Here is a 26,585-nt window from a genome sequence, read left to right as displayed (position 1 = left end):
AGAAGCAAACTCGTGGAGAAAATCCCTAGGTCTAGTCTATAGTTCGCCTATTCACCGTATATCTCCTTAAGGGGATGCACATATATGTACCGCCAAACTAAAGTCAAGCCCCAGAATCATAAAATGGCATGAAAAATTGGCCTGTTTTCTAGAATATATGCATAGGGCGTAAGCTACGCCTTTCAATACTCCATGTCAACCGCATTTTTCCTCTTGGCTCTCCGCGGCGTTATGTCAAAGTATTAAATTTTGTTGGCGCATGTCATGACAAAACCATGCTGTTGCACTGCATCCGCGTACCGACATGCATAACTGGACTCGCGTCCGTAAGCACAAGAGATGGTTTGCAACTTGCTGCATAAGTTGGAAGGACCCTTGGCGGGTGAAGATGGTGGAACCGTTGGATTTCACTATCCAGAGTTGAAAACCATGCATCCTCAACCATACGTAAGCATGCGCGTAGGAGCACAATATCTTGGAGTGTTAAGGTATTCATGGTGTTTAATCATGCATAGAATCTGTCACATCTCGTTTCCAGGTGAATTCTTGAGCATTCCAACCCACAAATCCTAGCCTGACACTTGACGCATTTCACTTTGCCCCAGTAACCGCATATGCTACAGAAGTGTCTCGGAGGGCGAGAATCAGCAGGCAAAGTAGCGCGAGAGGCATGATATGACAGAGGAGGCTCCGAGACGAGGGCCATCATAAGGCGTTCGGAGGGCGGTGTTGGGATGTAAGAACGTAAGAGGGGGTCATTGTCAGATTCAGACACAATGAGAGCAGAAGGCGGATCTTCTAACTGAAGGAGAGGTCTGTTGGCGTTGGTATCAGCTTGAGGAGCTGGAGCCTCGGGTTGTCTGGGAACATTTGTACGTTGGCTCAAAGTAGTCGCGGTTGTTGTAGAGGAGGCAGAGAGTGCTAGTGTAGCAGGCTCTTCAGCTGCAAGGTAGTTCTTGAACTGTTTTCCTGAAGTGATAATTTTCCGAGTATTAGAGGACGTCTTGCTTCTCACGCCTGTGTAAGTGAAGCGTTAATCTATCATCCTCTTTAGAACGTGGCATGTGAGGTATGCAAACCTTTAACTGTATGTTCCCTCTGGCGTCTCGGTGGGACTGGAATCGAGACCTCTGAATGATTCTCCTTGTCAAGGGCCTCCAAGTGTTTAGCAATAGCGCCCCTCTGCCTTGCATTGAGGTCAGATCTCGTGTTGCCAGTGTCTCCTCCAATCTCTCTCGCAGTTCGTTTCCTCCCGCCGGCCTCCCTGCGCCCGCTAACAGGGGCCTCAAACCGCGCAGCAGGGACGTATTCCCATCCCGGAGCCTTGGACGCCCGCGTGGACACCACCTCGACCAGCGAAGACATCGTTCCTCTCTTTCTCCGTCGACGAAACAGCTTTCTCTCCGTTTCTCTTCTGGTTCCACCAACTTTCAGCGTTCAACTTTCTGATATCAAGCCCTTTGTTTGTCTTGTTTGCCTCAAATGTTATATTACGTAAGAAGTCATGTAGTTAATTGGATGTAAGATTTATTCACGTGATACAAGGCTGGGCATTTTTTGGTCGCTGAAATTTGCTTGAACAAAAGACAAGAAGACGAGTGGTGACAATCGCAGCATTCGCAGCGCCGAGATCAAGGATAAGAGGAGAGAATGCGACGCTGGCCGGGGCATAGCGTTGGCCGAGGAGAGGGGGGCAAAAAGACGGGCCAATGGCTCGACAATGGCTCGAGAACCATGGTAGAAAAGCGGTGCATTAATGAGGGTTTTTTTATTCAAGTCTTCCTCTGTATCTGGTCTACTTTGCCTTCTAGCTCATTGATATAAGCACCCAGGCGTTGAGTCGCAGCTTGCAGGGCCTACAGGTAGAATACCGAAAGTCTCAATCAGCGCTCATATCATAACAAATATCTATAATCTATCGTAATTCGTCTAAGATCATCAATCAAAAGGGAAAAAGAAGAAAAAGAAATCTATCGCAGGTAGGCAGATTTGCTAGTGAAAAAGCGCAAAAAGCAAAAGCAAAAGACACGCTTCAAGTGCGCGAATCAATGAGTAGCCAGCGGGTTCCCAGGGGAGTGGAGCAGAAAGCCTTCCCCAGAAACCAAGCCGCTTGCCTGCGGCTTTCACGCAAGGATCAACCGAGAACAGAGCCCGGTCACAAGGAAACGCAGACGGGGGAGATAAACGAGCAAGACCAGGAACAGGCAGACAACCGAGATCGCGCGCAGGCCAAAATATTGACTTCCGTATCTTCAAATGCAGTAACGTACGTAGATGTCTCCCTTCAGGGTCTCGTTGGACAGGCGGAATTCCTTCAGGATGTAGTAATAAACGGATGCACCAGCAAGAGTCGAGCCAGCAAGGAATCCAAAGACACTACAACAGACCAAATACGTGTTAGCATATCGCTATACAAAGGAGGTAGTTATGAGATAATGGAAGAGAAAACTCGGTTGCTTACCCTCCTCTAAAGGCGCCCAGGCCTTGGGATGGAAGAGCAGCCTCGGTGGCATTCAGAAGCTGCCTTGAGGTAGAGAACCGAGCAGACTTCTGAACGTTGGAGAGAATCGACATCTTATTCGCGCGGAATGCCATCTGCATCATCTTGGAAGCCATTTTTTGTTATATCGAAGGGACGAGGAAGGGTCCGGTGTCGTTGCTCGGGCAGGCTGTAACTATGCTCCGTACGCAGGAAAACAGCAAAGAAAGGTCAAAGTAATGACTGCGACTGTACTCCTGAAAACCTCGAAAAGAAAAACTGCGCGCTGAACGAATGTGAAGCTGAATTGACCTCTTGATTGTTTCTTGCTTCCAATTTTTCAAGATAGAAAAGAAAAAAGAAAAAAAGAGGGAGGCAATGATTACATAAGCACAGCCACTTCTCTTTTTGTCCTTCAAATTGATCTCACTTTGATCATTGATTTACTTCACTTTGCCATCGTCCAACTCCTTCGTTCAGCCATCAACATCGAGTGGAAAAGTCCTCGTGCTCATACAGTTATGGACGTGGAGCATATCGTCGCGCTCCTGACTGAGGTAGAGTCACAAAATGAACAACCTCGGAAAGGAGATGTTTCTCTACAGGATCCCCTGCACGACCGCCTACGTGTTGTCCTAGACGGGATTGCAAAAGTACTCATCTCAAAAGCTCAAGGAGAAGTGATCGCGGTTGGGATGCAGCAGCAAAACGACCCGACGAAGAAAATCATCTTTACTTTCGCGTCTAATGGAGCTATTGCCGACAGAACACTTGAACATGCTCGCAATCTTGTTCGCGACCTGCAGAAACTCGGCGGAGACTTTGCCAATTTTCGCAGAGACAATATGAATAAGCTGGAGATGCAGACCGAATCCCAACATTCTGAACTCAGTAGGACTCCATCCCCTTGGATGGACGAGAATAACTTCCCGGTCTATCTTCAGGATGAAGCACGTTTATTTCGTGCTCATATTTATACCTTTTCTCTTCCCAAAATACACCAAAGACTCCATAAGCCCTACAGACACACCTCCCGAGGATTGGCGTTCATGGATATCGCACGCGAACTGCCCGATGACGGAGATTCTAATAGTGTCAAGACTTTGAAGAAAGTCTCCGATATTATAGGTTGGATGTTACGCCATTTGCCGAAAAATGCCGATTCATTTCCCGACTCCGATGTTGACCGGTTAGTGGATGGGTTAGGTTGCATCACTGATATGGTGCAACAGCTATTCAAGATTGAGACATGGCAGATAGACCTTTTTCGGGTATCGCCCGCAGTAACCAGTAAGTCTTATATCGTTCTACACTGTCACGTTCTCCTAATAACTTTTCTAAGACTTTCCGCTTGAGAGATTCTTAAAAAAAATGTCTTCAATTACAAATGCTACAGATACCCTTTTAAAGTATGCCTATTCGCCACGTTCCTACCAAAAATACCTGGCGAAGGCAGAAGTATGTGTTCAGTGCCTTGAAAACAGTCCGAGAGAAATTCCTCTTCCGGAGTCTAAACAGTGGCGTCACATCTCTCGAAAAATTCTTGCGAACCAGGAGGCCGACTCACTGCTCGATGAGATTTCAGAGGGAGATTCAATTAGCCCAGGATTTCATCTACGGAAGCGGTTTGATGGCAAACAGGCCATCAAAGGCTCTGTCCACTGCGAATGCCTACTTGTGCTCCGTCTCGCCGGGGATAGTCGCACAGGAATATCAGCGTTGCCATATATCGGGGTGTCTAAACTATCTTGCCTCGCATGTTGGGAGTTTTTCGGGAGCCTGCGTGACGCAGGTCATAAGTTCTATACGAAAGGTTCCCATGCTAAAGCCTATTTTCCGTGGAAGTTCCCTGACGTTGAGATGGATAACGCACAGTTCCTCCAGGCTGAGAAGGCCCAGATACTGCGGTCCTTGCAATCGAGACTGGCCACCACATACACCCAGCGCTTCCAAGTGCAAGAGAGATCGCGCAGGTTATCCGATAGTTCTGTGGATTCGGCCACGGGCATGACTCGTAACCGCAGAACCAATCATGATGCCTTCTTTGATTAAGTATGTTTTCCCGTTTCTTGCTTGCGATCTAAAAGACAAATAGCAAAAAAAGCGACTAACTATGTAATCACAGCCACTCCTTTTTGCGTTTCATACTGATCAATGAAAGAACAATCGAAGGCACGAAATTGAATGACGCTGAAGGTCTTTGTTTCGTTACTCATGTTATTGTGATTGTATTCTGAATATATTTATCTGAGGAAAATTTTTATTCGCAGCATTCAAGGTTGGAGTTCCTGGAAGAAAAAGTTTTGGTACTGCTCAAAAGCATTAAACGCTCCCCATATAAGGAAGACGTTGATGCATATGCATGTGAAGGCCTTGTTTGTCCATAAGAAATTTGGGATCAAGGCCGGACGTCCAAGACGTTCCTGGCGGCCTACCCATATCACGAATGCAATGAAAATCGTCAATCGCTAAGTCCGGGCTTGTTTGTAGCTTCAAAGTTGTCGTAGACTGCGGAAGAGTCATCTCTACAAATCGACTTGATCTACAACCAATCGCCTGCTGCCTGCTAAATGTTGGATGACAAGCCTACGGGAGTATTCGGGAACTTTTCCATCGCTAGAATAGAGACAGGGCTGGGATAACTACTCTGTGTACGGCGTACAGCGGGGAAGCAGTTCTGTCCATATTATCAATTGATATGTGCTATATGTGCCATTTTTTCATGGCCATCCCTTTAGATTCGTCCAGCAAAGCTACTAAAAATCAATGCCTCGTTTCAAGGGAGCCATGTTAGAGACATGGGCCTGGGCTACTTCTAATTCGTCTTCTATTCATGGGCCGTCGACCCTGACTGGGTTTGGTTGACTGACCAGATGTTTAGATGTGAACACAGCTTCAACCAAACCAACCAACCGCAGGAATAACCAACAACCGGTCAAAAGGCGTTGGCGGCTTAGCATCCTGGCTTCGAGTTGCGTGCGCAGGGTTTCAGAGGACTGTTGATAATTAACATTCACTAAGGAGTACTTGTTACGCAACGGCTCAACGCAATATAAATACTCCGTGCAACGAACCAGCAGCCTCATGCACGCCAGGGCGTCTCTTTGCAACCCCCAACCCATGTACCATCAACAACGCGAGACACAGCGTACAACATCCAGACAAGCGTGAAGCCAGAGGCGAAGACGGTCCCACAAACTCAACATGAAGACGGCAGCGAAATGAAAATGTCCCCTGCTAGGGTCTTCTTTGTGCCAAGGGGATCGTTTCCACTGTGGATCGGGATGGCTTTTGGCTTTTAGGCTGCTCCCCCAGGCCATCGAAATTTTCACAGCGTCCGCTCAGGCTTCAGACAAGCTCAGGGCAATCAAATAACTAGCCCGGCAATATGGGGTTGGTATAGACGCCCTTCACAGTGGGCGGTGCGCCCTCGTTGACTGCACCGGCAGGAATCTCACCTGATGGGGGACCGTGACTATATCACGCCTGATAATGGCCTCCTGCAACGCCAGCAGCCATAGTGGATATGCTCAACCTGTCACTCACTCTCTCAACTGTTTGCCTTCTGCCTTGGCGGCTTACTCCTGCTTGGCTGTGTCTCTCTCGCTCGCTCAGGAGATCTCTGCCAGAAGTCTGCCTGTGACCCTGTGGTGCCTGTCTTCGTCTTCCCCTTGCCACGCGGCATGCTCCGTACAGTAGGGTGTTTTATTTTTGGGCTGACCCCTGACCTCCTGTGCCTGCGCCTGTCACTCCTGTCCGCCATGGCCGACCTCGTCTTCTTTTTTTCCTTCTTTCTTTCTTTCTTCCCTTTGCCTGGCGGAAAGTAACATTACTGCTTGGCTCGTTAAAGCGCAACTTTGTCTGTCGACTGCGTGCGTCCCCTGCTTTGTGTCGACACGCAAGCCCCAGAGTCTTCCGCCAGACAGGGCTTTACATTCTCTCAATCTTTTCACTCTCTTATTCATTGCGGGAGCATTTCTCGAGTCTGCTAGTTGTTGACTAGCGATTGATATTTAGTTCCTGGCCCCGCCGCGCTCCTTTTCCTTCTTCGAATGCAGTCTCCTTTAAACCAGATCCATTGAGTAGTAGCACTTCTTCTATTCTTTGGACTTTTTTGATTGAACTTCTTTTTCGAATACCACGGCCCGTCCCAACCATTCCACTCGTTTTATAAAAGCTTTCTTTGTCGTTCTTTTCTTCCTTTTGTGGATGTTGACAGTGGCATAAAATCTTTCTTCCCATTCCCTCTTTTACAATTGCAATACGTTCACCATGAATCGCAACCGTATCTTTTCCGCCCGCGAGGTCGAGGACCGCATTGCTCGAGGTCAGACCATCGTGATAGCGGACAATCGTGTCCTTCGACTGGACGGGTGGCTCAAGTACCATCCTGGAGGAATCCTAGCTGTTAGGCATATGATTGGCAGAGATGCCACCGATGAGATTAATATGTAAACAATTCCCTTCTACCTTTCATGATCATGTCCCCAGTTGGTCCCCCTTTGGCTGTCTCCAGATAAGGGTGAGTTCAAGGCGCAAATGCCGTACGCTTCTTAATGCAAAAGTGCCAGGTTTCGTTGATAGAATATATTTGGCTAATTACTCGGGGGGACGACTCTTATTCTATACAGTTATCACTCCGAAAAGACGCTCGCAACCATGGATAAATATAGAATCGGCCGTGTCGAGGGGCCTTGGATAAGCATGACGCCGCCCATCAGGGGAGGCATATTCTCGACCATGGACGACTCCAGCACCAGCTCGTCGGACGACGAGTCCCGTGGATCTGATACAAGTGTCACCTCCATGGAAGACATCATAGAGACTCAGGAAGAAGTCAAGACCGAGATCAGGAAGCGCGCAGCTTCACGCAGGGCTGGGACACAAAATAAACACATGACGCCAGAGGAATATACGGACAAGTTGGTGCAAAAGGAACTGGACGATGACCACCGCAACTATCCCTCCTTAGACCCGGAGACACAGCGCCATATTGCTACCAAGTACAAGCAGTTGCACCAGCGAATTAAGGATGAAGGACTATACGACTGCCCTTATATCGAGTACGGAAAGGAGCTCATAAGATACTCCATCCTGTTTGGCCTTTTTATCATCACCCTCAGGGCTGGATGGTATATCCCATCTGCAGTCTTCCTTGGCCTGTTCTGGCATCAGATCATGTTCACTGCGCATGACGGTGGCCATCTAGCCATCACACATAACTTCGTCATCGACACTCTCATCGCCATGTTCATTGCAGACTTCTGCTGTGGACTATCAATCGGCTGGTGGAAATCCAGCCACAATGTCCATCACCTTGTCCCGAACCATCCAGTAAGCTTCCCTTCTTCTTCTTTTTCTTTCTCTCTGCCATGTATCCTGAGCTAACCCTACGTACTAGGAGCATGACCCGGATATCCAGAATATTCCATTCTTCGCAACGTCTCCATCTTTCTTCAAATCCCTGCGATCCACATACTATGATTTCGTTTACGTCTGGGACGAGGCTGCCAATATCATAGGTCAATACCAGCATATATCCTATTACCCGATCATGGCCATAGCTCGGTTCAATCTTTTGCTACTCTCCTGGATGCATCTGCTCTCTCCTCGGTCCGCTAGTTTCGGCGCCGTTCGTTGGACCAAACCAACCGAGATCCTCTTCATGTGCTGCTACTGGTACCTCTACGGCTACTGTCTTCTGTGGTGCACAATCCCAACCTGGCCTATGCGCATCGCCTTCGTCCTCATCTCTCATATCATTACCATGGGTCTACACGTTCAAATAACACTCTCCCATTTCGCTATGTCTACCTCTGATGTAAGCGTTGCTGAATGTTTTGCCCAGCGACAGCTACGTACCACCATGGACGTGGACTGTCCTGCCTGGCTTGACTGGGTCCACGGCGGTCTCCAGTTCCAGGCCATTCACCACCTCTTCCCTCGCGTCCCTAGGCATAACCTGCGGAAACTCCAGGGCTGGGTCAAGGAGTTTGCCGAAGAAGTTGGCATTGATTATAAGATCTATGGGTTTGAAGATGGTAACCGGAAGGTCTTGGGACGTCTTGGAGAGGTCTCCAAGCAAGTAGAAATGCTTGTTCAATGCCAGAAGTACATGGCTGCTACTGGAGAAAGTGGCCTCCATTGAGAAATGGTCTTCATCTTTGCATTTTTTTTTTTTCTCTTTCTGCACATCAAGTTGTGAAATGTTGCATCTAAAATGTCTGCCTTTCTTTTCATTTCTCATTTCTCACATCTTTCGCTTGTAAATATTTCATTTGCTAGACAACTGGGTATCTTCTATTTATTAGTTCAAGACTGTCGTTGAAGTCGAGTTTGTCCCTTCACTTAAGCTTATTTTGCTAGTGGAACCTTGCGCCGCGTGGGGCCCACAGCCGCACATGGCTCTTCCCGCCAGCTTCCGCCAGCTTCCGGCCAGCTTGACGTGTAAGATTTTGCCAAATCCTTTAAGCTAGGGGGAATCCATGCAGCTATAAGAAAATCTATTTAATCTTTTCAAACTAAATTAACATTATTATTATTAGCACTTCAGTTTGATGCCAGCCCGCAGCTCCGAGCCCCGGATTTCAAACATAACCTGGACTCCAACGAATAGCGTTGCACATGCTGCAGCAAGGAATGCGAGGCCGGAATAAGAGCCAACGATACCGTGTATCAGACCCTGCAGCCCGTCTAGACCAACGGCAAACCCGACAAGATTGGCCGCCATCATCGGGAGGATGTTTCCCACCGCTCCAACACCACAGAGTACCCGGTACGCGTTTGGATGTGATTGCCATTTTTTTGCAGGGAAGAGCATGGTGCAAATGACTTCTGGCAGGACGAAGAGCGTGATAAGCCAGCCCCACATCAGCAGCCGGAGGTTGATGTCATGCCAGATCGCAACAAAGGTAAATACTGCGAGGAAGTTCATCACCCCTCGGGCTTTAGAGAGTAGAGACGGTTTACTACTATCACTAGGACTGCTCGTGGCGGATCTGGCTCGTCCACCTCCACCGAGAGGAATATACATGTACCGAACAACCCACCTGTTGAACGACCGGTGCCAGCCTCGCCAGAACGCGAGGGCAGAGTAATTGTTGGACATGCACCGGACCATGTTTTCGGGAGGATCGATACCGTCGACTAATGCCCACAGGCGGAAGAACCGCCAGGGTATGAGCAGTTTTAGCCAGATGATGTGCAGATTGAAGTAACCTAGCATGCTGAGCTGGAAAGGTGTATACGCCGACCAGTCAGGCGAGGATTTGGAGATCGCAACAACATAGATGTAATGAAGGACCAGCTCCATTGACAGTTGGGTAAGCAGAAAGCGTATCCCGTAAAGAATGGTGCGAGATCGGGTGAGAGAAGCAGGGGAATAGTGCTGCTGATTGATGTAGTCGTTAAAGGTAAGGATTGGTCCGGCAAGGTAGAGAGGCGAATAAAGAACGTAGGCCATGTAATTCTGTAGGTTATATGTGGCTGGAGGTGCAGGCATTGAAACACGGTCACGCTCTGATAATGCAGAAGGATCGGTTTGTTTCTTGGGAGAGTCAGACATCATGCTCTTGTTGCTGTAAAATATGAGAAAGTACATACCTCTACAGGGCTTCCGGATCGGTAATCAAGGCTCCAATAATAATCCATATTAAAGCTTATCAGTCGGAGGACAGTGATCTTGAATAAAACCTCCCATCTTGGTATTATTCCTCCAATACCATCCACCCACTTGGCCCAAGTGATAAAGGGAGAATCGCTATTTGGGGAAAGAACTTGTGCAAGATCAGTAAGAGGATATCCATGGAGTAACTCGTTTGAAAATAGGATGCAGATGTTGAAAATCCACGTTGCAGCAGGTATCTGGGCTCGCGGGAGTCTGATTGCAATCATATAATTGACCCAAAGAATGCCCAGGATTTTAAACGCGGATACACCGTGCAGTGCCAGGATGAGGATTATCCCAAAAACATAGTCAAATGACATCCGCTGTCTTAACCGAGCTTCCGCATTCGCTGCTAAACCCTCAGGTTTATCATCATCCTTTACTTTTCCGCCCGTCGGTGGGGTAGTCGATACTTTGGCTGGGAAGAAGTGTTCGTAGGCTCGACGAAGGCTAGGATGGAGGACCAAAAGTATGGTCATATAAGGAATGTTTTCGCGGAAGGTGGAGTATTGTGAATCTGAATTATCCTGGAACCAGCAACAAGACGTTAGAAACGTAGTTGTGGTATGTAAGGCTCCCAGGGGCGCAACTCACTACTTTACGACCCGGTATCCAACCTGGTTCCAACAACTTAGAATAGCTCGAGTAGGTAGGGTGAGTGGCTATATATCAAAGACACCATCATGAGTTAGCATCTGCGCAACTGGCCAGCCCCTTTTAAACCGAGCGTTTTGGTAAAGCTCACGTTGCGAAATGTCGATGACCGCCTTGAACATCAATGGTACTATGGTGAGGAAAGCTAGATAATAGAAGTAAAATTCGACCGTATTCCATCTCGAAGGAGGCGCTCCGGCTTTCACTGATTCAGATCTTCTCCCATCTCTATCGCTAGAACTTGATCCAGGGGCTGCATCATGTGAAGACGGGGTAATGGCCTTTATAGGCGTTGTCGAGGAGACTGTAAAACGAGTGTCGAGGGTATCCAGGGAGTACAGCCTCCGCAACCAGCGAATGAGCCCCATAACGGCGCTGGGACGAGAGAACGGCGATTGTTCTTCGTCTTTAGCCTTATCGTGGAATCGTGGAATTCATCACGAAGTTCGAAACCAGAAAGAAGTCTCGTGATTGGTCAAAAGCCAAGCGCCGAGTTAGTCCCGATTTGGCCATTCATGTGTCCACTTAAGCGCGGTGCAGACGAGTTTGACGCGTTTTATATTTGATAGTGTTACACTTATTCCAGGTATTCTACCGCATCACTAAACTTCTCCTCATCGCTTTCCTCTATTCCCTTTGGATTCAAACTGACCAACAAATGGTTAAAAGCCGCGATAGTCTCGGCTGGAACCCCCACCCGCCTAGCAAACAACCCCCTTGCAGTCATTCCCTCTCCATCTCTCGCATTAACATCCACTCCCTCTATTTCCGCCGCCATCAATATCTCAAACGTCCGCCGATCTCCTCTCATAGCAGCAACATGCAGCACTGTCTGCTTCACCCTCACATGGTGATATTCCGCTCCCCGTGAAATCAGCAGCTCAAGGCACGCGTGCGCGTTCTTCTTCACTCCCTCAAATATGGGGGTATCACCCTCTCGATTCAGTCGATTTATGTTGGCGCCGCGGTCTAAGAGAAACGCACAGCTCTGAGCGATGTCACACGAGATAGCGCGGTTCAGCGGTGTGCGGTCGAAGCTGTTCCGTGCGTCGTCCAACTCTGCGCCGTGTTCTAGAAGCAGTGAGAGAAGTTCATCTGATGCATTAGACTTCGCAGCACCATGGATAGGCATATAGCCATAATTACTGCCGGCATTAACATCCGCACCGAAAGCAAGGAGTTGAACTGCAGAGGCATAGGCGTTATTAAGACAAGCTTTCCACAGTGCGGTCTTGCCACGTTTATTACGGATGGTGAAGTCTGCACCCGCTGCTAGAAGCGCAGAGACGGCTTCCACGTCATCTTTCAACGCTGCCCAGTGAAGGGGCGTCATGCCCATATCGTCTTGGGCGTTTATGTCACCTGCATGTAAACCCATGCTTAGTGCTGCTTCAATTCTCAGCGGTCGAGCCCCGACGACGACACGGTGGAGGTGCGTAAAATTGTAGTCATCAAAGAAGACTGAGAAGGGCAAAGCCTTCTCCAGCTCGGCTTTGTCCTTGGTTTGGATTGACGCGGAGCATTTAGCCGGCCCTAGCATGCGCACGAAGGCGTCGAACATCGCCGGCATTCCCCAATGGTCCTCGTGGAAGGGATCTGACCCCGCGGCAAGCAGGACTTTGATGGCCTCAACACTACCAAGTTCAAAGGCATAGTGCAGAGATGAGAAGCCCTGGCGGTGCGAGACATCTATTATCGCCCCAGGCCGCCTCTGGAGCATCTTCTTAAGTTCTAGGAGCTTCAGACCCCGGACACAAGGGAAGATACTCCGGTAGTCTTGCTCGTTTATAATGTTTACTGTCGGGCCCAGGCTAATCCCTATGCTTGGCGTGCCGTCATAGAACCGCGCTGAGGCAACAATAGAGATGCCCAGGGGCTTTAGTGGTGTTGAGTAGGTAACTTCCATTAGCTTCATGCGTATCTTATGGCAGGAGAGTATATTGCAGCGGGGACCCATGAGCCTCCAGCCGAAGAAGATAATGGATATTGATCCAAAGAGGCTGTGGAAGGGCGCAATGCGGAATTGACCGTATTTCTTGCCGATATGGCACCGGCACCGACACGAGGGGCTGCAGGAGTTGTCGACTTGTCGGGCGGTAGCGGAAATTGTTTGAGGCCCATGGGAGAGACTTGTGTGGGCGGCACAGTGGGAAGATCCCCAATAGGTTCTTCGCGAGCCATAGGGCGGTTGGTCTGTCCGATCTTCTAGTTTGACCATTGAGGTCTGACAGCGACTGAGTGACAGAGGTCTTTTTTCTCTATTTAAATATTTTTATAAAAAGGCCTTTTATATCTTTAAAAAGTACCTAGTAATATTCTCTAAAGCTCTCTAACTTCTAAGTAATCTTATTAAATAAAATATCGCTATTTTCATCTAGTTATAGTTATTTTCTACTTCTTATTCTAAAAATAGGAGAAAAATTCTAAAAACTTTTAATATTCTTAACTAAATTTTATATATCTAAAAATGCTAATATTTCGCACTTTTTGAATATCACAATACTTTGTTCTAGCTGTCATTTAACTTATTCGTCTCGGTTTTAGTTGAACAAATAGTGGGGGCTTCTCCCAAAGTGCAAACACTTTTTGTTTTATCCAATCGTTCTTTGTATCAGGATGCAGTTCCAAGTCGAAATTCCAGATCATCTTCGCGACCACAAGACGCATTTCCGCGGCCGCCAGACTTGATACCCATAAGTTAGCCAACAGTATTAGCTAGTTAACATATGTCATAAATACTCGCGGGAGACTCACTTCTTGCCGATGCAGTTTCTCGGCCCATACGAAAATGGGTTGAAGACAGCGAAGTTGTCACCAGAAAACCGCGGATCTCCGAGCCAACGCTCTGGTATAAAGGAGCTGGGCTCAGTGAAGTTGCGACTGGAATGATTAGCAGCATACTGTGTGACATATACTGAAGTCTGTGACCAAAAGGATGTCAGATTTGATTAATAGCAACAGCTATGTGTATGGCAAGGAGGATATCACCTTTTCTGGCACCCAATGTCCGCTAATGAAGTCGCCCCCCTTCGGGACGACTCGGGGGAACCCAGTGGGCACCGGCGGGTAGAGCCGTAAGGTCTCATTAATGACTGCGACCAAATACGGCATCTGCATAACTTCCTTGATGGTGATGTCTTCTTGAGCTTTGAACCTCCCACGAACTTCTTCTGCTAGCTTCAGCAGCTTGTCAGGGTGTTGGGTCAAGAACCAAGTCAAGCCAGACAGTGTTGTGGCACTCGTCTCACTTCCTGCGATCATAAAACTGTTCAGAGAAGACTCCATTTCCTTGACTGACATCCCTTTTTCGTCCTGGTGCCGCAAAATAAAGCTCATAAAGTCCGGGCGAGTTGTCTCTGTGGACAGACGGGAAGCAACCTTCTCGTCCACGAAGGTGAAAAATTTCTTGCGAAGCTTGAGGGCCGTGGGTGTCTGAAACAAACCTGTGATCCAAGCCCATAATGGGAAATAGCGCTTGAGGGAGATAATACCAAACGACTTCATTACCTGAAAAGCCATAGAGACCCAAGGGTGATAATCATTGTTCTGAAGGCAATGGAACGATTCTCCAAAAGTCAGGTCAGCGATGACGTCGAAAGTTGTATAGTTGTACCATCTGACCATGTCGACTCTGCCCCTGGCTTTCCCCTCAACCTGCTGATGCATTCGCTGGATCAGCAGGTTAACATATCTCTGGATAATTTGTTCCTGCTCACGTAGCGCTCTTTCAGAGAACGCATGTGAGACGAGACGGCGTTGCCTAGCATGGTCCTCTTCAGTTGCTGCAATGATAGAATTGACGCCGTTAGGAGGCAATGGAAAAAACATTGGGTCCTTCAGATATGCTCCTTTGTTTCGTTTACCAATACGCAGGCCATAGATATCCTGCCAGGCTGTTTCTCCGCTGATGAAGGACAGTTCATTTGGTGCAAGACGGACTACTTCCCCGTATTTTTGATGCAGTTTTGTGATGTATTTGACTATATTGCCATCACGAATATGTTTTGCCCACACCAGTCGGCTTGCTGCTGCAAGCTTTGGTCCCGGAATATTCTTCAAGGGATGGAAGTGCACGTTGTACAAGGCAATAGTTAAGTTGTACAGAACTATCTGTGGTTATATTAGCAAGGTCTTTTCCGGCAGTACTGGCAGGAAACCGCATTAAAAAAAACCTACAGCTAGGAGCACTATCCAAAGAACGCTCAGAGAATGATCTTCGGTGAGGGATGGTAGCATTGTTATCCGTGTATCCATATTCGTTGAAGCTGGAATTGCAACTCAGTTCGATAACATCGATATCTTCAATGCTATTTATCAACATCCTATTAATTACGAGTGTATATTGCAGCGTGCGGCTCACAGATAGTAGTAAGTTTGTTGGTCGCTATAGTCAGGGCTAGCATAATGAATTACCTGATGCCAAATACAATATTGGCTAGGCTAAATGCACTAAGGACATGGTCAATAGTTGTGAGTGATAAGCTTATACAGCAGCAGTAAGCTTATCCTCCGAATATTCAGGTCTGCTGAAGTCTCCTTCAATTACCACGGGGTCAACATCTGAAATCAGCTTACCAACATGTTCATGAAGTAATGATGTCTCTTATATCCCTAACAAGCTGATCAGGAAAGTGAATAAGCAAACCTGGAACTAGCCAGATAACATTATCTTATGTTTTTCTCCTTTTAGCCGAGATACATATCATCTGGGTGTGATACCGTCCAGTATGCAGGTGTTAGGCTCACTAAGGGGTTCTTCTTCAAACCAATACCCCGACATCAATGGTAGTTATGGATCTGGTCGCAATCCTCTACCGCAACTTACAATGGCTCTTTTCTATCAATTTTTCATTTATGAGCATTTTCTTTTTTATTTCAGGTGGGAATATCAGCGAGGGCTCCTCAACGCATTCAGCCCTCCTTGGTAATCGCAGGCAGAGTTTTCCTCGTGGTGTTGTGGAAGAGGCTTCTACACTTCAGGAGGAAACCACTAGTAACATCACGAGCAATGTCTTACTAGTCCTCGAGAAATACCGACTCCATGCTCCCCGAGGCAAGAATCAGCCTTTATGCGCGGTAAACAAGTTTGTATCACAAATTAAACACCTTATTGCCCAGGGAGAACCAATCTCTATGGTTCTTCCCGCCTTTCCCTTCAAATCCGCGAACAAAACTACCAAGGTTCTAGGGGCCCTTCCTGATAAAGGAGAAGAGATGGCGTTGAAACACTTAAACAACATGTGCCAGGAAATTGGAAAATATTATAAGAATGGTGCCCAGCTCTATATTGTTTCTGACGGTCTCGTTTACAACGGTTAGTAGTGCTTGCTGGAAATGTTTCTAGTTAACTACTAAGATGGCTAGTTAACCAGTTCATCATCTGACGTTGTGGCTAACTAGTTAGTTTCATAACCAGATATCTTAGGTGTTTCAGATGAAGAAGTCTGGCGTTATGGGCAAGCGCTGCGACAACTAGCCCGGGAACAAAGCTGTGACAATATTGGTTTCTCTCGACTCTCCGATCTCCTTAATGATGACACGCTCCCAGAGCCGCTTTCAGAGGCAGAGTATGTGAAATACGCTCCCAGATTTCGAGAACAAACTTTGCAAAGATATCTTCCAAGAGACTTTGATGTCGTCAAAGCCATTACGAATGATCCAGATATAAATTCTACCTATTGCGGATATGTGAAATTTCTCAATCTAGAGTTGGCAGATACTTTGCTGAAAGACCAAAAAATGACGACGACACACAAGATTCGATGCTGTAAGCAGGTAGCCAGGCACATGATCACTCGAGGCAAGGTAAGGCGGCAGATTTAATCTAGTTAATTGTGGCATAGTATGGATATTGGGTTTACTGACGTAATTGGGAATAGGCATTTGCCGATGCAATCCTTCATAGATTTCCTGAACACATACGACTCTCGATCCATGCGTCGACCGATACAAAGAAGATCTCAGTCTCATTGATACCACAAACAGGCTCTTTGAGCATGACACCGTGGCATTCGGCCCTTGTATATGCTAGCGATGGGTCTATATCCATGCAGCATGCTGGCACAGTCTCAACCGCCACTCATATTTTAGTGAGAGAAGAGGGGCAGCCGTATTATTTTAGAGAGGACCTACCCACGTATGCGGCTTCTAGTTCTACGAGCTTGACTAGCAAGCGACCCATCAAACTCCAAACGCCAGGCAACCATCTGTGAGCCTCCTTCAAGTGTGATAACTTCTGTGGTCAACCAACCTGGCAAACTTTCAGTACTTACGGAGTACTCAAATAAGTTAACTACTTATTTTAAGCTTAAACTTTAGTTAGTTAGTTAGTTACTTAACTAGCTAGAAAAATCATATACATTCAAAGTTAGTTTGAGATTGTTTATTTTGTTGTCTCTATACAAAGCTACTTGTCTATGATCTTTAGATGAAATCAGCTAAGGCTTTTCAATTAATACACTTTTGACCCCAACTGCCAAAAAACTAGTGCCTAAAGATTGTAGGACAGGAGGGATACAAGTGGCAGCTAGTGATGAACGGGGGTATAAAATATCAGATGTTGGTAAAAATTGACATCTGTACACCCAGATACCCGAAATTTATGTCTATTCTATCCAAGTATGTCTGTCTACATGCAAGTTTTGGATTTTGCACGCTACTCAGCTTTTCTGCCCACCTTTCCAATCCTTCTCAGGCCCCAAATGCTAATGCATAAGCTTGTCATAGTGAGAGCAACGCAGAACCAAAATGCTGCCTGGTACCCGGCCAATAAAGCTTCAGGGCTAAGCTTGTCCCCACCACGGGAATCTCTGGTGACCTTGTTTGCCACCAGTGCTGTGAGTGCCAAACCGATACTCTTCCCTGTCTGAGAGACGGTGTTAAACACACCGCCTGCCACCCCCTGAGTCTTCGGAGGAAACATGGACGTGATCAGCAGGTTAGATATAGTGAAAATTCCATCCGCCCCGATAGGATTTAAGAAATTCGCAAGGAATGCGCACGCCCAATAGGACCAGCTAGGCTGGGCGACAGCCATAAGCACAGGCGCAAGACCGCTAAGGATTGTGGTTATAATTACAATCCAATCCGCTCGAACGCGGTGGATGATAAGCCCAACAACAACATTGGTGAGCGCTCCAGAAATCGGAGCAGGGAGGAAACGAAGAGCCGTATCTAGAGGGCTGAGATGCTGCACCTCCTGAAAGAAGAAATTTTGATACTGCTCAAAAGCATTGAATGCAGCCCATATCAAGAAAACATTCACACAAGTACATGTGAAGACTTTGTTGGTCCATAGAGAGTTAGGGATTAAGGCCGGAAGGCCAAGACGTTCCTGGCGCCCAACCCACACCACAAACACCGCAAATAGTATGAAGGACAGTATCAGAAGGCAGATGTTTTGGGGTTGCTGGATCGCGGAGATGCTCTCTGTGACAACTCTGTGCGCTATATTAATGGACGTGCTTTACTTTTCACATGCATGGGCAGGAACTTACGCAATAACGTAGGATATTATAGCCAGAGCAGCACTAGCAAGGTTCACTCCGACCCAATCAATGTCGGATGAGAGGCGCTTCCACACGCTCCGAAAGGCTGGGTCTCTTCTAGCAGACTTTGGGAGCTGCCATGTGCATACAAATAGCATAAGAATGTTAGATATAGCTGCAATGAAAAACCCCCATTTCCAGCCAACAGTCCCGGTGATGACGCCTCCAAGCACCAATCCAATGCCGAAACCTACTGGTTGTGCGCCCCCCATGGAGGCAAAGGCAACATTCCGGGATTGGCCAGGTGGGAACATCTCATTTATTAGGCTGACCGCAGATGGCAAGCAAAACGAAGCAGCAACTCCAGAAAAGGCACGGAAGACAATCATTTGGGTGCCTGTTTTGGCCAATCCGCATGCTAGCGTCGACACTCCCTGGAAGAAACAGCCGAGGAGAAACATGAGCCGGCTACCTATGACGTCTGATATCGAACCACAGATCAACAGGGTGCAAGCACATGTAAGAGAGTAGACGGTGACTGGCCTAGTCCATATGAAAGATGAATAATAAGCACTCCGTAGCCAGTCACACAAACTCGAACTATTGAAACATACCAAAGCTCCAGGTTTGCAGGTAGGTTTAATTCTTCTGTGATTACAGGAATGGCCATAGTAACCAGCCCAGCCAGAAAAGTAGTAATGCCGGTGCTGTAAGTGATGCAGGCAATGACAATGGCTGTCTTCTTTGTCGACACGACATTAGTCTCGATTTCTATGGCCATTATCACCGGGGTTGCTGTAGTTGAACAACTAGTTTGCTCGTTTGCAATACTTTCAGAGGCCTGAGTTAGAATGGCGGACGATGGTGCTCCCGCAGAACTGCTGGTATTTCGAGACATGTTGGGCTGCTGCTAGTGTGTCACCGTTGGCTGAATTGGTTTGCTGTGACGGAAAAAAAAATGGTAAGAACTTGGATGGATAATTCGCTCTTCGGATGAGGGGAAGGGCGTGCGCGATGGAGGAAATGAAAATAGTCGAGATGGTGTTGGGAGGATGGCTCTCTTGATTGAAATGGATTAGCTAGTTAACTAGTTAACCAATCAGTTATCGTTGCTTCTTCTTGTTGAATGTTGGATCGTAAGCTGACGCTGACAACTCCGATTGGCCCGAAGGATGTACTCCGTGTTAATTAAAGAAAAAGAAAGAAAGCTGGGTAAAGAGGATGACATCCTTGAGCTAGCTTATTTCGCATAAAGCTAAGTCAAAGTAAGGTATCGGGTCATTTCTGCAGTGTTAGAGTAGTGAGCTTGCTGTGTAGCTTGAAGTTTCTCATCATATTTTTGGAGTACTCCGTAGTCCACCCAACAACATTAAAGCCTGGGAATTGAAAAATGGAATCACATAAGTCTATTGACCAATAAACGTTATCCGGAACCTAGAAACGAAGAGAGTGTATGGAGGAGTAAATGAAAGAAAGAAAAAAAGAAGAAAAAATGTTAAGAGATCATTATCACAGCAATGAGAGAGGTCCTGACTATTTTCAAGATGGATGAATCATCGGTTGCTGCGGTACCGGTATCTAATCACCATGGCTATGGGTAATACAAGGTATGCGAGGAGAGGCTTCCAATGTTTGTTGTAAAAGACCAAATTTTGACTTTAACATTATAAAGATATCCTCGAGCTCAGAATCGAAGGGGAATATATCAAGCGAGACTCCAAGCTGATACAAGTCCACAAGTTGGCTAAGGAGTTGATCCGTCTGCGCTCCAAGGTGTTGCTTTTGTCTCCGGAGGATGGCTATCGCGGTCTTTGTCTGTTCATCAGAGCGTTGGGTACAGGAAACTGGGGTCGATGGCTGAGTCTCATGAAGGTTATTGCCATTATCCCGACCAGGGTTGAAGCTGAAATCTGGTAAATGCCTCCCAGGACTTGGGAGAGGTATGTCGAATAATGCTGGCTGAAGACCCTAACATGGCGGGAAATATTTATTAACTCAGTGCTAACTAGAAGAGCTTGGGATAGCAGGGTATGGAGAGGTATCCAGTATCTTACCTGCGTAAGGTTGCTACAGCTTGCCTGCCAGAACATGTCATGAGAATAAGACTGGGTCATTTCCGGTTGCAGCCGTTGCGGGTGAGTTTCCCGTTCAGTTCCCTGTGAGTCCCGACCATGAGCTACTGGATTTTGACCATTATTTCCCAGCTGCCTATGCCCATCTTGTTCGATTTGCGTGTTGCAGGAAACGGGATTATGCTCGCAAGGTTGGCTCGGGGTCGTAGTTGGAGTCTTCTTGGGCCGGTGTCGTTCGCCTAAATATACTGTATTAGCCAGAAAAATGAGTCCTTAAACATCCATTCAGCTTAACTAGGTAGCTAGTGTCGATCGTACGATATCTCTGCTGTGCAAGCCGATTTTGATATTTCCGACGTTGCTCATATTGACTCTCGCTTGACTTAGTCAGCAAGCTATCGTTCATTTTTGGCGAGGATCAACAGGTATGTGTGAGTTTAAACGGCGAGCAGACCACATCAAGATATCTCGGTCCGGATATAGCGTTTCAAGGACGGCTTCTGGTATACGAAGTCGTGATAGAGTACTCTTTAGTTATAACCTTAACTACACGCAAGTTTTGACATTCTCATAACAAAATAATATTTAGACTGACCCTGGTACTTCATTAACTAGTTACGGAGTAACTAGTCAAGCAACCTTAACCATAGTTATCAACCCTGCGTGATAGCAAGAATTCCAAAGTTGCGGGCAGCTTATGGCGTCAGCAACTACGAAGAATGACCTATACCTAATTACCGGCTTCTCCGCCTCTGCCACCACGTTGGCGGGCCCCCACGGCGGAGTATACGTATACAGATGGGAAAACGCCATGCACTTGAGGGAATGTACCAGCTAGTTATGCAAGTCCGAGTCACTTGTGCTGCCAACACAAAAGTCATGATGTTACATAGCATCTTCGGTATATACCCCGTCGAATCTCCAAAACTGGTATATTCTCCGCGGAGGCCAGGCTTCCGGCCCGGGGCAATATGCACGTATGTGGTAGTCATGTAACGGGGTAGGTCATTTGGCGACAGCTAGTTAGATACATATATCTGCTGGCCATGACGTGCTCTCTCTTTTCCTCTTGGCGGACACAGCGTCGGAGGCTCTACTTATTCAATAACTTGTCGAGTTAACCCAGTACTTTGCTCACTACGTAAATACTTCACCCCACAGTAAGCTGACAATTGAGATAGGACCTTCAAATGGAGAACTCAAGGAATGTACAGTATTTACGCTAGAAGAGAGCGACTATCCGTCCGTCGTTATAAATGTATATCGGCATGAGCGCCTCTGCTCTATGCATTTGCGCTCACTTTATTCTTTCTGGTAGGTAGAATTCGCATAGTGAATTATATTTTCCCGCCTATTTTTCCCCTACGGCAGAAGCATTAGTAGTTATTCGACTTCCACCATGAGCCCTGCCGCCACTGTTACGGGTAAATCAGATACAAGCTCAACAATGTACAGCACCGGGGTTAATTACCCTCTTCCAGCAAGGTAGGGGAGTTATTTTTTTCCGTTGCTCTCGGTTCCGGCTTGAGGTTAAACTGACAAATATTTATAGCATTAAGGAACATGCCCGCCTGGAGGAACAGTCTGTATGTCTTGCGGACTTAATGGGTCGTACTTATCATGCCCCCTTACCTGCCGCACCAACACTGCTTTTGGACATCGGGTGTGGAACTGGGGTGGTTACCACCTACCTGGGAAACACTTTCCCCACCGCTAATGTCTACGGGATTGACCTCTCACCCGTTCCACAAATTCACCATCCCCCCCCCAATGTGAAATATATCCAAGGAGATATCCATGAATTGTCCTCTCTGGACCCACGCATCGTACAGGGGGCTGCGGACCTGTCCTTTGGTCGCCTTCTAGTATGCGGCATCAGGGATTGGCTTTCGTGCATTGTGGCCATGAAAAATTTGGTTAAACCAGGCGCTTGGGTAGAGCTTCAGGATTTGAATAATCGCCTTTTTGATAGTGACAATAAGCGAGTTGACGTGAATATGGAATGGATGAGGGTACTCCGCGCCTCACTCGAAAGTAAGGGCTTAGACCCCGATGCGGGAATCAATGCAAGAAAGTATATGGAAAAGGCGGGACTGGTGGATATACAGTCATGGGAGTATAAATGGACCGTTGGGCCTTGGTTAGCAGACCAAGAGCCGCAAACCCGCCGCTTTGGTGAATTTGAAGGCCGCGAGATGAAGAACCCGTTAGCACACTTGCTCGAGGAACTGCCCGATGGGGAGATATACGGGGATAAGCTAAAGCAGTCCCTCCAGCATCAGATGAGAAAGGATATGGAGCCGAAGAAAACGGGAGAAAAGGGCATCTACTTCACATTTACTGTTACCATCGGTCGACGGTCTTTCGAGTGAGTGATTAACTGCACATACGAGCAACTCTAGTGAGCTAGTCATACGGGCCATTATGGACTGTGGCCCATAACTAGGGTCCGCAAGCTTGGTATATTTATTAATTATATATATTATTTCTCCCTGGGTGCTATTTAATCGTGATTTGATAGATAGTTTTTGGTATTCCAAGCATAAGCCTGTGCAGACACCGGTAAAGTTGCAGACAATATGGTGAAATTACATTTCAAGTCGGTTTAATGTACTAGATTACATCGTCTAGGTTCCCTGTATTGACAGGTCGGATAATTATGATATCATTCTGATGTCACCGGCCATGGGCTTTAAATATCGCCATCAGCTTCAAATATGGAAAGCTAGAAGCTCCCGTAAGAGTCATTGTAAACACAAATGTGGTCTCGCAATTTTACTCGGGGCCTTCTAAATCGCTATTCACTCATTACTTCCCAAAGATATCTAGGAATTCCACAGACAGGAAGAATTTGTAACGTCAAAATGACATCCTCCAAAGCAGGTACTGATGGCGCTTTTCAGCCAGTAGCAGAGAAACAAGCGCAAAACCAGCCAGGGTATGTCGCCTCTGTTGAATGCACTACTTGTGAGTAGTTCTAAACGGTTTCCGTTAGTTTGGAGAAGAACTTAGCCCCAACGAGTGAATCAACCAAGCTCGAGGGAGCCGGCGGTTTTGTTGAATATGCCGGCAGCGGCAAATTGAAGGACAAAAAAGTCATCGTAACCGGTGGCGAGTATGCAGTACATCCTGTTCATCAAGTGCCAGTATTCTAACTGCGCTTTCATAGTTCCGGTATTGGCAGGGCTGTGGCCATCCTCATGGCCCGTGAGGGGGCAGACGTGACAATAATCTATCTGCATGAAGAGCAGGAAGATGCAGAGGTGACAGCTGAAGCAATTAGGAAAGAAGGAAGAGAATGTCTTCTCTATCCTGGAAATCTCACGGACGAGCCAACCTGCAAGTACGCGGTAGCCGAGCACGTCAAGAAATTTGGCCGCGTCGATGTCCTGGTTAACAACGCATCACGACAGTTTCTATGCAAGGAGTTTACGAATATCGACCTCAAGGCCGTGAAGGATACGTTTGAGGTCAACATTGTGCAAATGATTGCTTTGAGCAAGTATGCCGTGCCACATATGGAAAAGGGTAGCTCGTAAGTTGTAACATCCTCTGTCGTGGTATATTTCGCAGTGGCCTAACTCCAGCTGAAAGGATCATAAACACCACTTCTGTCACTGCATTCCGTGGCTCATCATCCCTCATTGACTATGCTTCAACAAAGGGAGCTATTGTCAGCTTCACAAAGTCGCTGGCTCAAAACCTTATTTCAAAGGGTATTAGAGTGAATGCAGTAGCGTAAGTACCACTCCATCCCTACCATTCTTTCTTCTCACCTGGAATGAGAGTATTAATATACCCTACCTAGCCCTGGTCCGGTCCATACACCCATTCAGCCTGCCTCGCGACCAGCCGAACAAATGGAAGGATTTGGATCAGGTTCTAAACTTGGTCGACCCGGCCAGCCAAGTGAGATCGCTCCGAGTTTCATCTTCCTGGCAAGCAACGAAGCAGCACTATACAGTGAGTCCTACTATATTGTAGCTAATAAATCATTGAAACACTAACGGGAGGTTATAGATGGCCAAGTTTTGCATGCATACCCTCTGGGAGATTAAAGCTGGGAAAATAGCACCGGGTGCATACTGGAACACCCTTGGTAAAAAAGTATTAGCAAGTCTGCCCAAGAAGTAAAGGAAGTAAAGGAAAGTAAAGGAAGGGAGTGTGTATGAATTGAAAATAATGCGCTAAATATTGAACGCTCAGTAGAGGTTAATCCTCTTTAATACTCCGCCTTTTTTAGAATGGAGACTATCCGTAGACCCAGAACTCCTGTCACTTTCCCTGTAGAAATACATTCACAATGCGCTATTGCCGTTGCTGTTGCCGTTGAAAAATAAATAAAAAAAATGCGTATGGGGTACCACAAAGGAGGGCTTTAAAAATCGAGTATAGGACGCCTAGATGACATCCTGTCGGTCCCAACCGGTGGGCTTGACAACCTCGGCAGATTTGGTAGGATGAGGCTTTTCTGGATTCTCGTACTTAGCTGCATAAGGGTTGGGGTCGATCTTCTGGTTCAAGTTAGCCAGCGTGTGATTGACCTCTCGATGCTTTGCCTCGTCAGCCCTGACGTAGTAAAGTAAGTCAACCATCTTCTGGTGTCCTTCCGGCATGTTCCAGTACTTAATGGCAATATCCGGCGCCGGCAACTCCTTCCAGGCAGGTAGTTTGCCGTCTTCCAGGTCCTTAATGGCATGGGTATATGTCAAGACAGCCTCTTCTTCTAGGTATCCAACAAAGCGGTGGCATGTTCGTGGTGAGATGAGGTAAGAAAGGAAAAAACCGTTGAAGAACACGCCTTGGGCGCCGAGTACCATGAGCCTCATAAACCAGCCTGGTTCAGCGAGTTTGAGGAAGGTAAGTAGATGCATGCGTTCGTTATATGCTTCCTCGAGGAGGGTCTCGATCCAGCCATTATCACGCTTCATCTTTCTTAAGCTGTGGAGATGCCGAAGCATTCCGCCAACCATTCCAGGGACACCTGCCACGGTTTCCAAGAAGACAAAGCGAATAAGCCATTTTCGTTCGTTCATCTGGAAGTGCCCGGATGGCACCGGCTCACCAGCTTTAGGGTGTCTATAACCCGTAGCCAGGTCAGTGCCCCATCGGAGGAGTCGTACAGTTCCCAGGGCAACCCAGTCCGACCAGTCTTTCGTCTCTCTGTGGGCAACTATGATATCTTTCATTTGTTTCTGGGTGAATCTAATTAACCTGTTAGTTGCCACGTCATCTTATGAGTGTATCTAGGGTGTGTGTAACTTACACAGGGTGTTCAAATGCCGACTCGGTCTCAACTATGCGCTTTGTTTGTTTTGGTGCTGCGAAAAACTCCTTGAGCCTTGCTGGGGAAGTGGTGGAGAAGTTTCTTCCCTGGCCATGGCTGTTCTGGTAATAGAGAGAAGCTGAGCTTCCTCGCAACCCGACGAACAAAGCTGGGGATGGTCTGAAGCCGCTGTGAAGGCACTTCTGCGAGAGCAGTCTGGCGCCAGAGCCCTGAACTAGGACTCGGAAAGGGGCCGGTGTTGGTGCGTGCATTGGAGTTCGTGAGATTAGGGGAAGAGAGGGATAGCAGGCGGTAAACGCGTAGTATCAGAAGGTCAGTAGCAACTATAATAGTCCTTAATATGCTGATGAAGAGAATATCCAGATATCAAATTGACTTCTCCAGGAACTGGTGGCCCCTGTTATATAAGAATCTCCGAACCCGCAGCGAACCAAAGAATAACAAAAGCGGGTGATGTCATAGGCGTACAAAGGAGCCAGCTCATTACCTAAGCAGGGCTCCTGCTCCTCCGAAAAGACCCGCATCGCTTGGCGGCCACTTTTAAACGCGCTCGAGTTTTGCCGCCAGGTTTTCCACGCCGCTGCAGAAACAGGGAAAAAGCACGGAGAGAGAGAAAGTACATAGACGTGCGGCTAAGGTCAGCAGTTCCCTTAGTGATAGGGCAAAAAGGCGAGTAACTAAACAAATGAAAGGCCGGCAACTGGTAACTAGCAAGCAAAATTTTCTGGATTGCTATGACTCCTCATGCACTTCCGAAAGATCCCGGAGTATTTCAGCCAAACCGCTTGACTCCTTATTAATTCGCTACGTTAGCTCAGCCCTCTGGATCAGCGCCAGGAAATTTCTGCTGCTTCAGATGATTCATCGGGCATAATCTTCTCAAATCCCGTTGTCTCGCCCACGAAAACCCAAGAGATCGGAGGATACGTCCACATACTCC

At 47.2% G+C, this 26,585-nt stretch overlaps 13 protein-coding genes across 13 annotated transcripts; 5 read left to right on the top strand and 8 right to left on the bottom strand.

Moving 5' to 3' along the window:
• Nucleotides 1–505: 505 nt before the first annotated feature.
• On the bottom strand, nt 506–1,365 carry MGYG_02086 (hypothetical protein; the record flags this gene model as incomplete). Its single annotated transcript, XM_003174507.1, has 2 exons — nt 506–1,017; nt 1,080–1,365. The coding sequence occupies 2 exons, from the start codon at nt 1,363–1,365 to the stop codon at nt 506–508; spliced, it is 798 nt and encodes a 265-aa protein (XP_003174555.1).
• Nucleotides 1,366–2,252: 887 nt separating this feature from the next.
• Nucleotides 2,253–2,616, bottom strand: MGYG_02085 (hypothetical protein; the record flags this gene model as incomplete). The annotated part of the gene is made up of 2 exons (XM_003174506.1): nt 2,253–2,376; nt 2,462–2,616. 2 exons carry the CDS (start codon nt 2,614–2,616, stop codon nt 2,253–2,255), a joined length of 279 nt encoding a protein of 92 aa, XP_003174554.1.
• Nucleotides 2,617–3,000: 384 nt separating this feature from the next.
• MGYG_02084 (hypothetical protein) lies at nt 3,001–4,531 on the top strand (the record flags this gene model as incomplete). Its single annotated transcript, XM_003174505.1, has 2 exons — nt 3,001–3,769; nt 3,822–4,531. The coding sequence occupies 2 exons, from the start codon at nt 3,001–3,003 to the stop codon at nt 4,529–4,531; spliced, it is 1,479 nt and encodes a 492-aa protein (XP_003174553.1).
• Nucleotides 4,532–6,751: 2,220 nt separating this feature from the next.
• MGYG_02082 (fatty acid desaturase) lies at nt 6,752–8,627 on the top strand (the record flags this gene model as incomplete). The annotated part of the gene is made up of 3 exons (XM_003174504.1): nt 6,752–6,930; nt 7,111–7,813; nt 7,881–8,627. 3 exons carry the CDS (start codon nt 6,752–6,754, stop codon nt 8,625–8,627), a joined length of 1,629 nt encoding a protein of 542 aa, XP_003174552.1.
• A 393-nt stretch (nt 8,628–9,020) lies between these two features.
• MGYG_02081 (glycerol uptake protein 1) lies at nt 9,021–11,167 on the bottom strand (the record flags this gene model as incomplete). The annotated part of the gene is made up of 4 exons (XM_003174503.1): nt 9,021–10,049; nt 10,082–10,672; nt 10,740–10,807; nt 10,891–11,167. 4 exons carry the CDS (start codon nt 11,165–11,167, stop codon nt 9,021–9,023), a joined length of 1,965 nt encoding a protein of 654 aa, XP_003174551.1.
• A 209-nt stretch (nt 11,168–11,376) lies between these two features.
• Nucleotides 11,377–13,017, bottom strand: MGYG_02080 (ankyrin repeat domain-containing protein 44; the record flags this gene model as incomplete). Its single annotated transcript, XM_003174502.1, has 1 exon — nt 11,377–13,017. One exon carries the CDS (start codon nt 13,015–13,017, stop codon nt 11,377–11,379), a length of 1,641 nt encoding a protein of 546 aa, XP_003174550.1.
• A 302-nt stretch (nt 13,018–13,319) lies between these two features.
• Nucleotides 13,320–15,053, bottom strand: MGYG_02079 (isotrichodermin C-15 hydroxylase; the record flags this gene model as incomplete). The annotated part of the gene is made up of 4 exons (XM_003174501.1): nt 13,320–13,482; nt 13,554–13,720; nt 13,788–14,909; nt 14,976–15,053. The coding sequence occupies 4 exons, from the start codon at nt 15,051–15,053 to the stop codon at nt 13,320–13,322; spliced, it is 1,530 nt and encodes a 509-aa protein (XP_003174549.1).
• A 473-nt stretch (nt 15,054–15,526) lies between these two features.
• Nucleotides 15,527–17,011, top strand: MGYG_02078 (hypothetical protein; the record flags this gene model as incomplete). The annotated part of the gene is made up of 4 exons (XM_003174500.1): nt 15,527–15,584; nt 15,679–16,113; nt 16,225–16,604; nt 16,679–17,011. 4 exons carry the CDS (start codon nt 15,527–15,529, stop codon nt 17,009–17,011), a joined length of 1,206 nt encoding a protein of 401 aa, XP_003174548.1.
• Nucleotides 17,012–17,454: 443 nt separating this feature from the next.
• MGYG_02077 (integral membrane protein) lies at nt 17,455–19,184 on the bottom strand (the record flags this gene model as incomplete). The annotated part of the gene is made up of 3 exons (XM_003174499.1): nt 17,455–18,238; nt 18,296–18,829; nt 18,901–19,184. The coding sequence occupies 3 exons, from the start codon at nt 19,182–19,184 to the stop codon at nt 17,455–17,457; spliced, it is 1,602 nt and encodes a 533-aa protein (XP_003174547.1).
• A 680-nt stretch (nt 19,185–19,864) lies between these two features.
• Nucleotides 19,865–20,764, bottom strand: MGYG_02076 (hypothetical protein; the record flags this gene model as incomplete). The annotated part of the gene is made up of 3 exons (XM_003174498.1): nt 19,865–20,254; nt 20,341–20,597; nt 20,677–20,764. The coding sequence occupies 3 exons, from the start codon at nt 20,762–20,764 to the stop codon at nt 19,865–19,867; spliced, it is 735 nt and encodes a 244-aa protein (XP_003174546.1).
• A 993-nt stretch (nt 20,765–21,757) lies between these two features.
• Nucleotides 21,758–22,730, top strand: MGYG_02075 (hypothetical protein; the record flags this gene model as incomplete). Its single annotated transcript, XM_003174497.1, has 2 exons — nt 21,758–21,843; nt 21,911–22,730. 2 exons carry the CDS (start codon nt 21,758–21,760, stop codon nt 22,728–22,730), a joined length of 906 nt encoding a protein of 301 aa, XP_003174545.1.
• Nucleotides 22,731–23,222: 492 nt separating this feature from the next.
• Nucleotides 23,223–24,416, top strand: MGYG_02074 (hypothetical protein; the record flags this gene model as incomplete). The annotated part of the gene is made up of 6 exons (XM_003174496.1): nt 23,223–23,296; nt 23,354–23,473; nt 23,528–23,893; nt 23,953–24,096; nt 24,167–24,321; nt 24,379–24,416. The coding sequence occupies 6 exons, from the start codon at nt 23,223–23,225 to the stop codon at nt 24,414–24,416; spliced, it is 897 nt and encodes a 298-aa protein (XP_003174544.1).
• A 307-nt stretch (nt 24,417–24,723) lies between these two features.
• Nucleotides 24,724–25,896, bottom strand: MGYG_02073 (alternative oxidase; the record flags this gene model as incomplete). The annotated part of the gene is made up of 2 exons (XM_003174495.1): nt 24,724–25,563; nt 25,625–25,896. 2 exons carry the CDS (start codon nt 25,894–25,896, stop codon nt 24,759–24,761), a joined length of 1,077 nt encoding a protein of 358 aa, XP_003174543.1. The 3' UTR covers nt 24,724–24,758.
• Between the last annotated feature and the right edge of the window lie 689 nt (nt 25,897–26,585).

This window comes from Nannizzia gypsea, genomic scaffold (assembly GCF_000150975.2).
Source record: "Nannizzia gypsea CBS 118893 supercont1.2 genomic scaffold, whole genome shotgun sequence".
NCBI lineage: Eukaryota > Fungi > Ascomycota > Eurotiomycetes > Onygenales > Arthrodermataceae > Nannizzia > Nannizzia gypsea.
The sequence above is the reverse complement of the archived record's forward strand: the minus strand, read 5'-3'. Positions and strand labels throughout refer to the sequence as shown.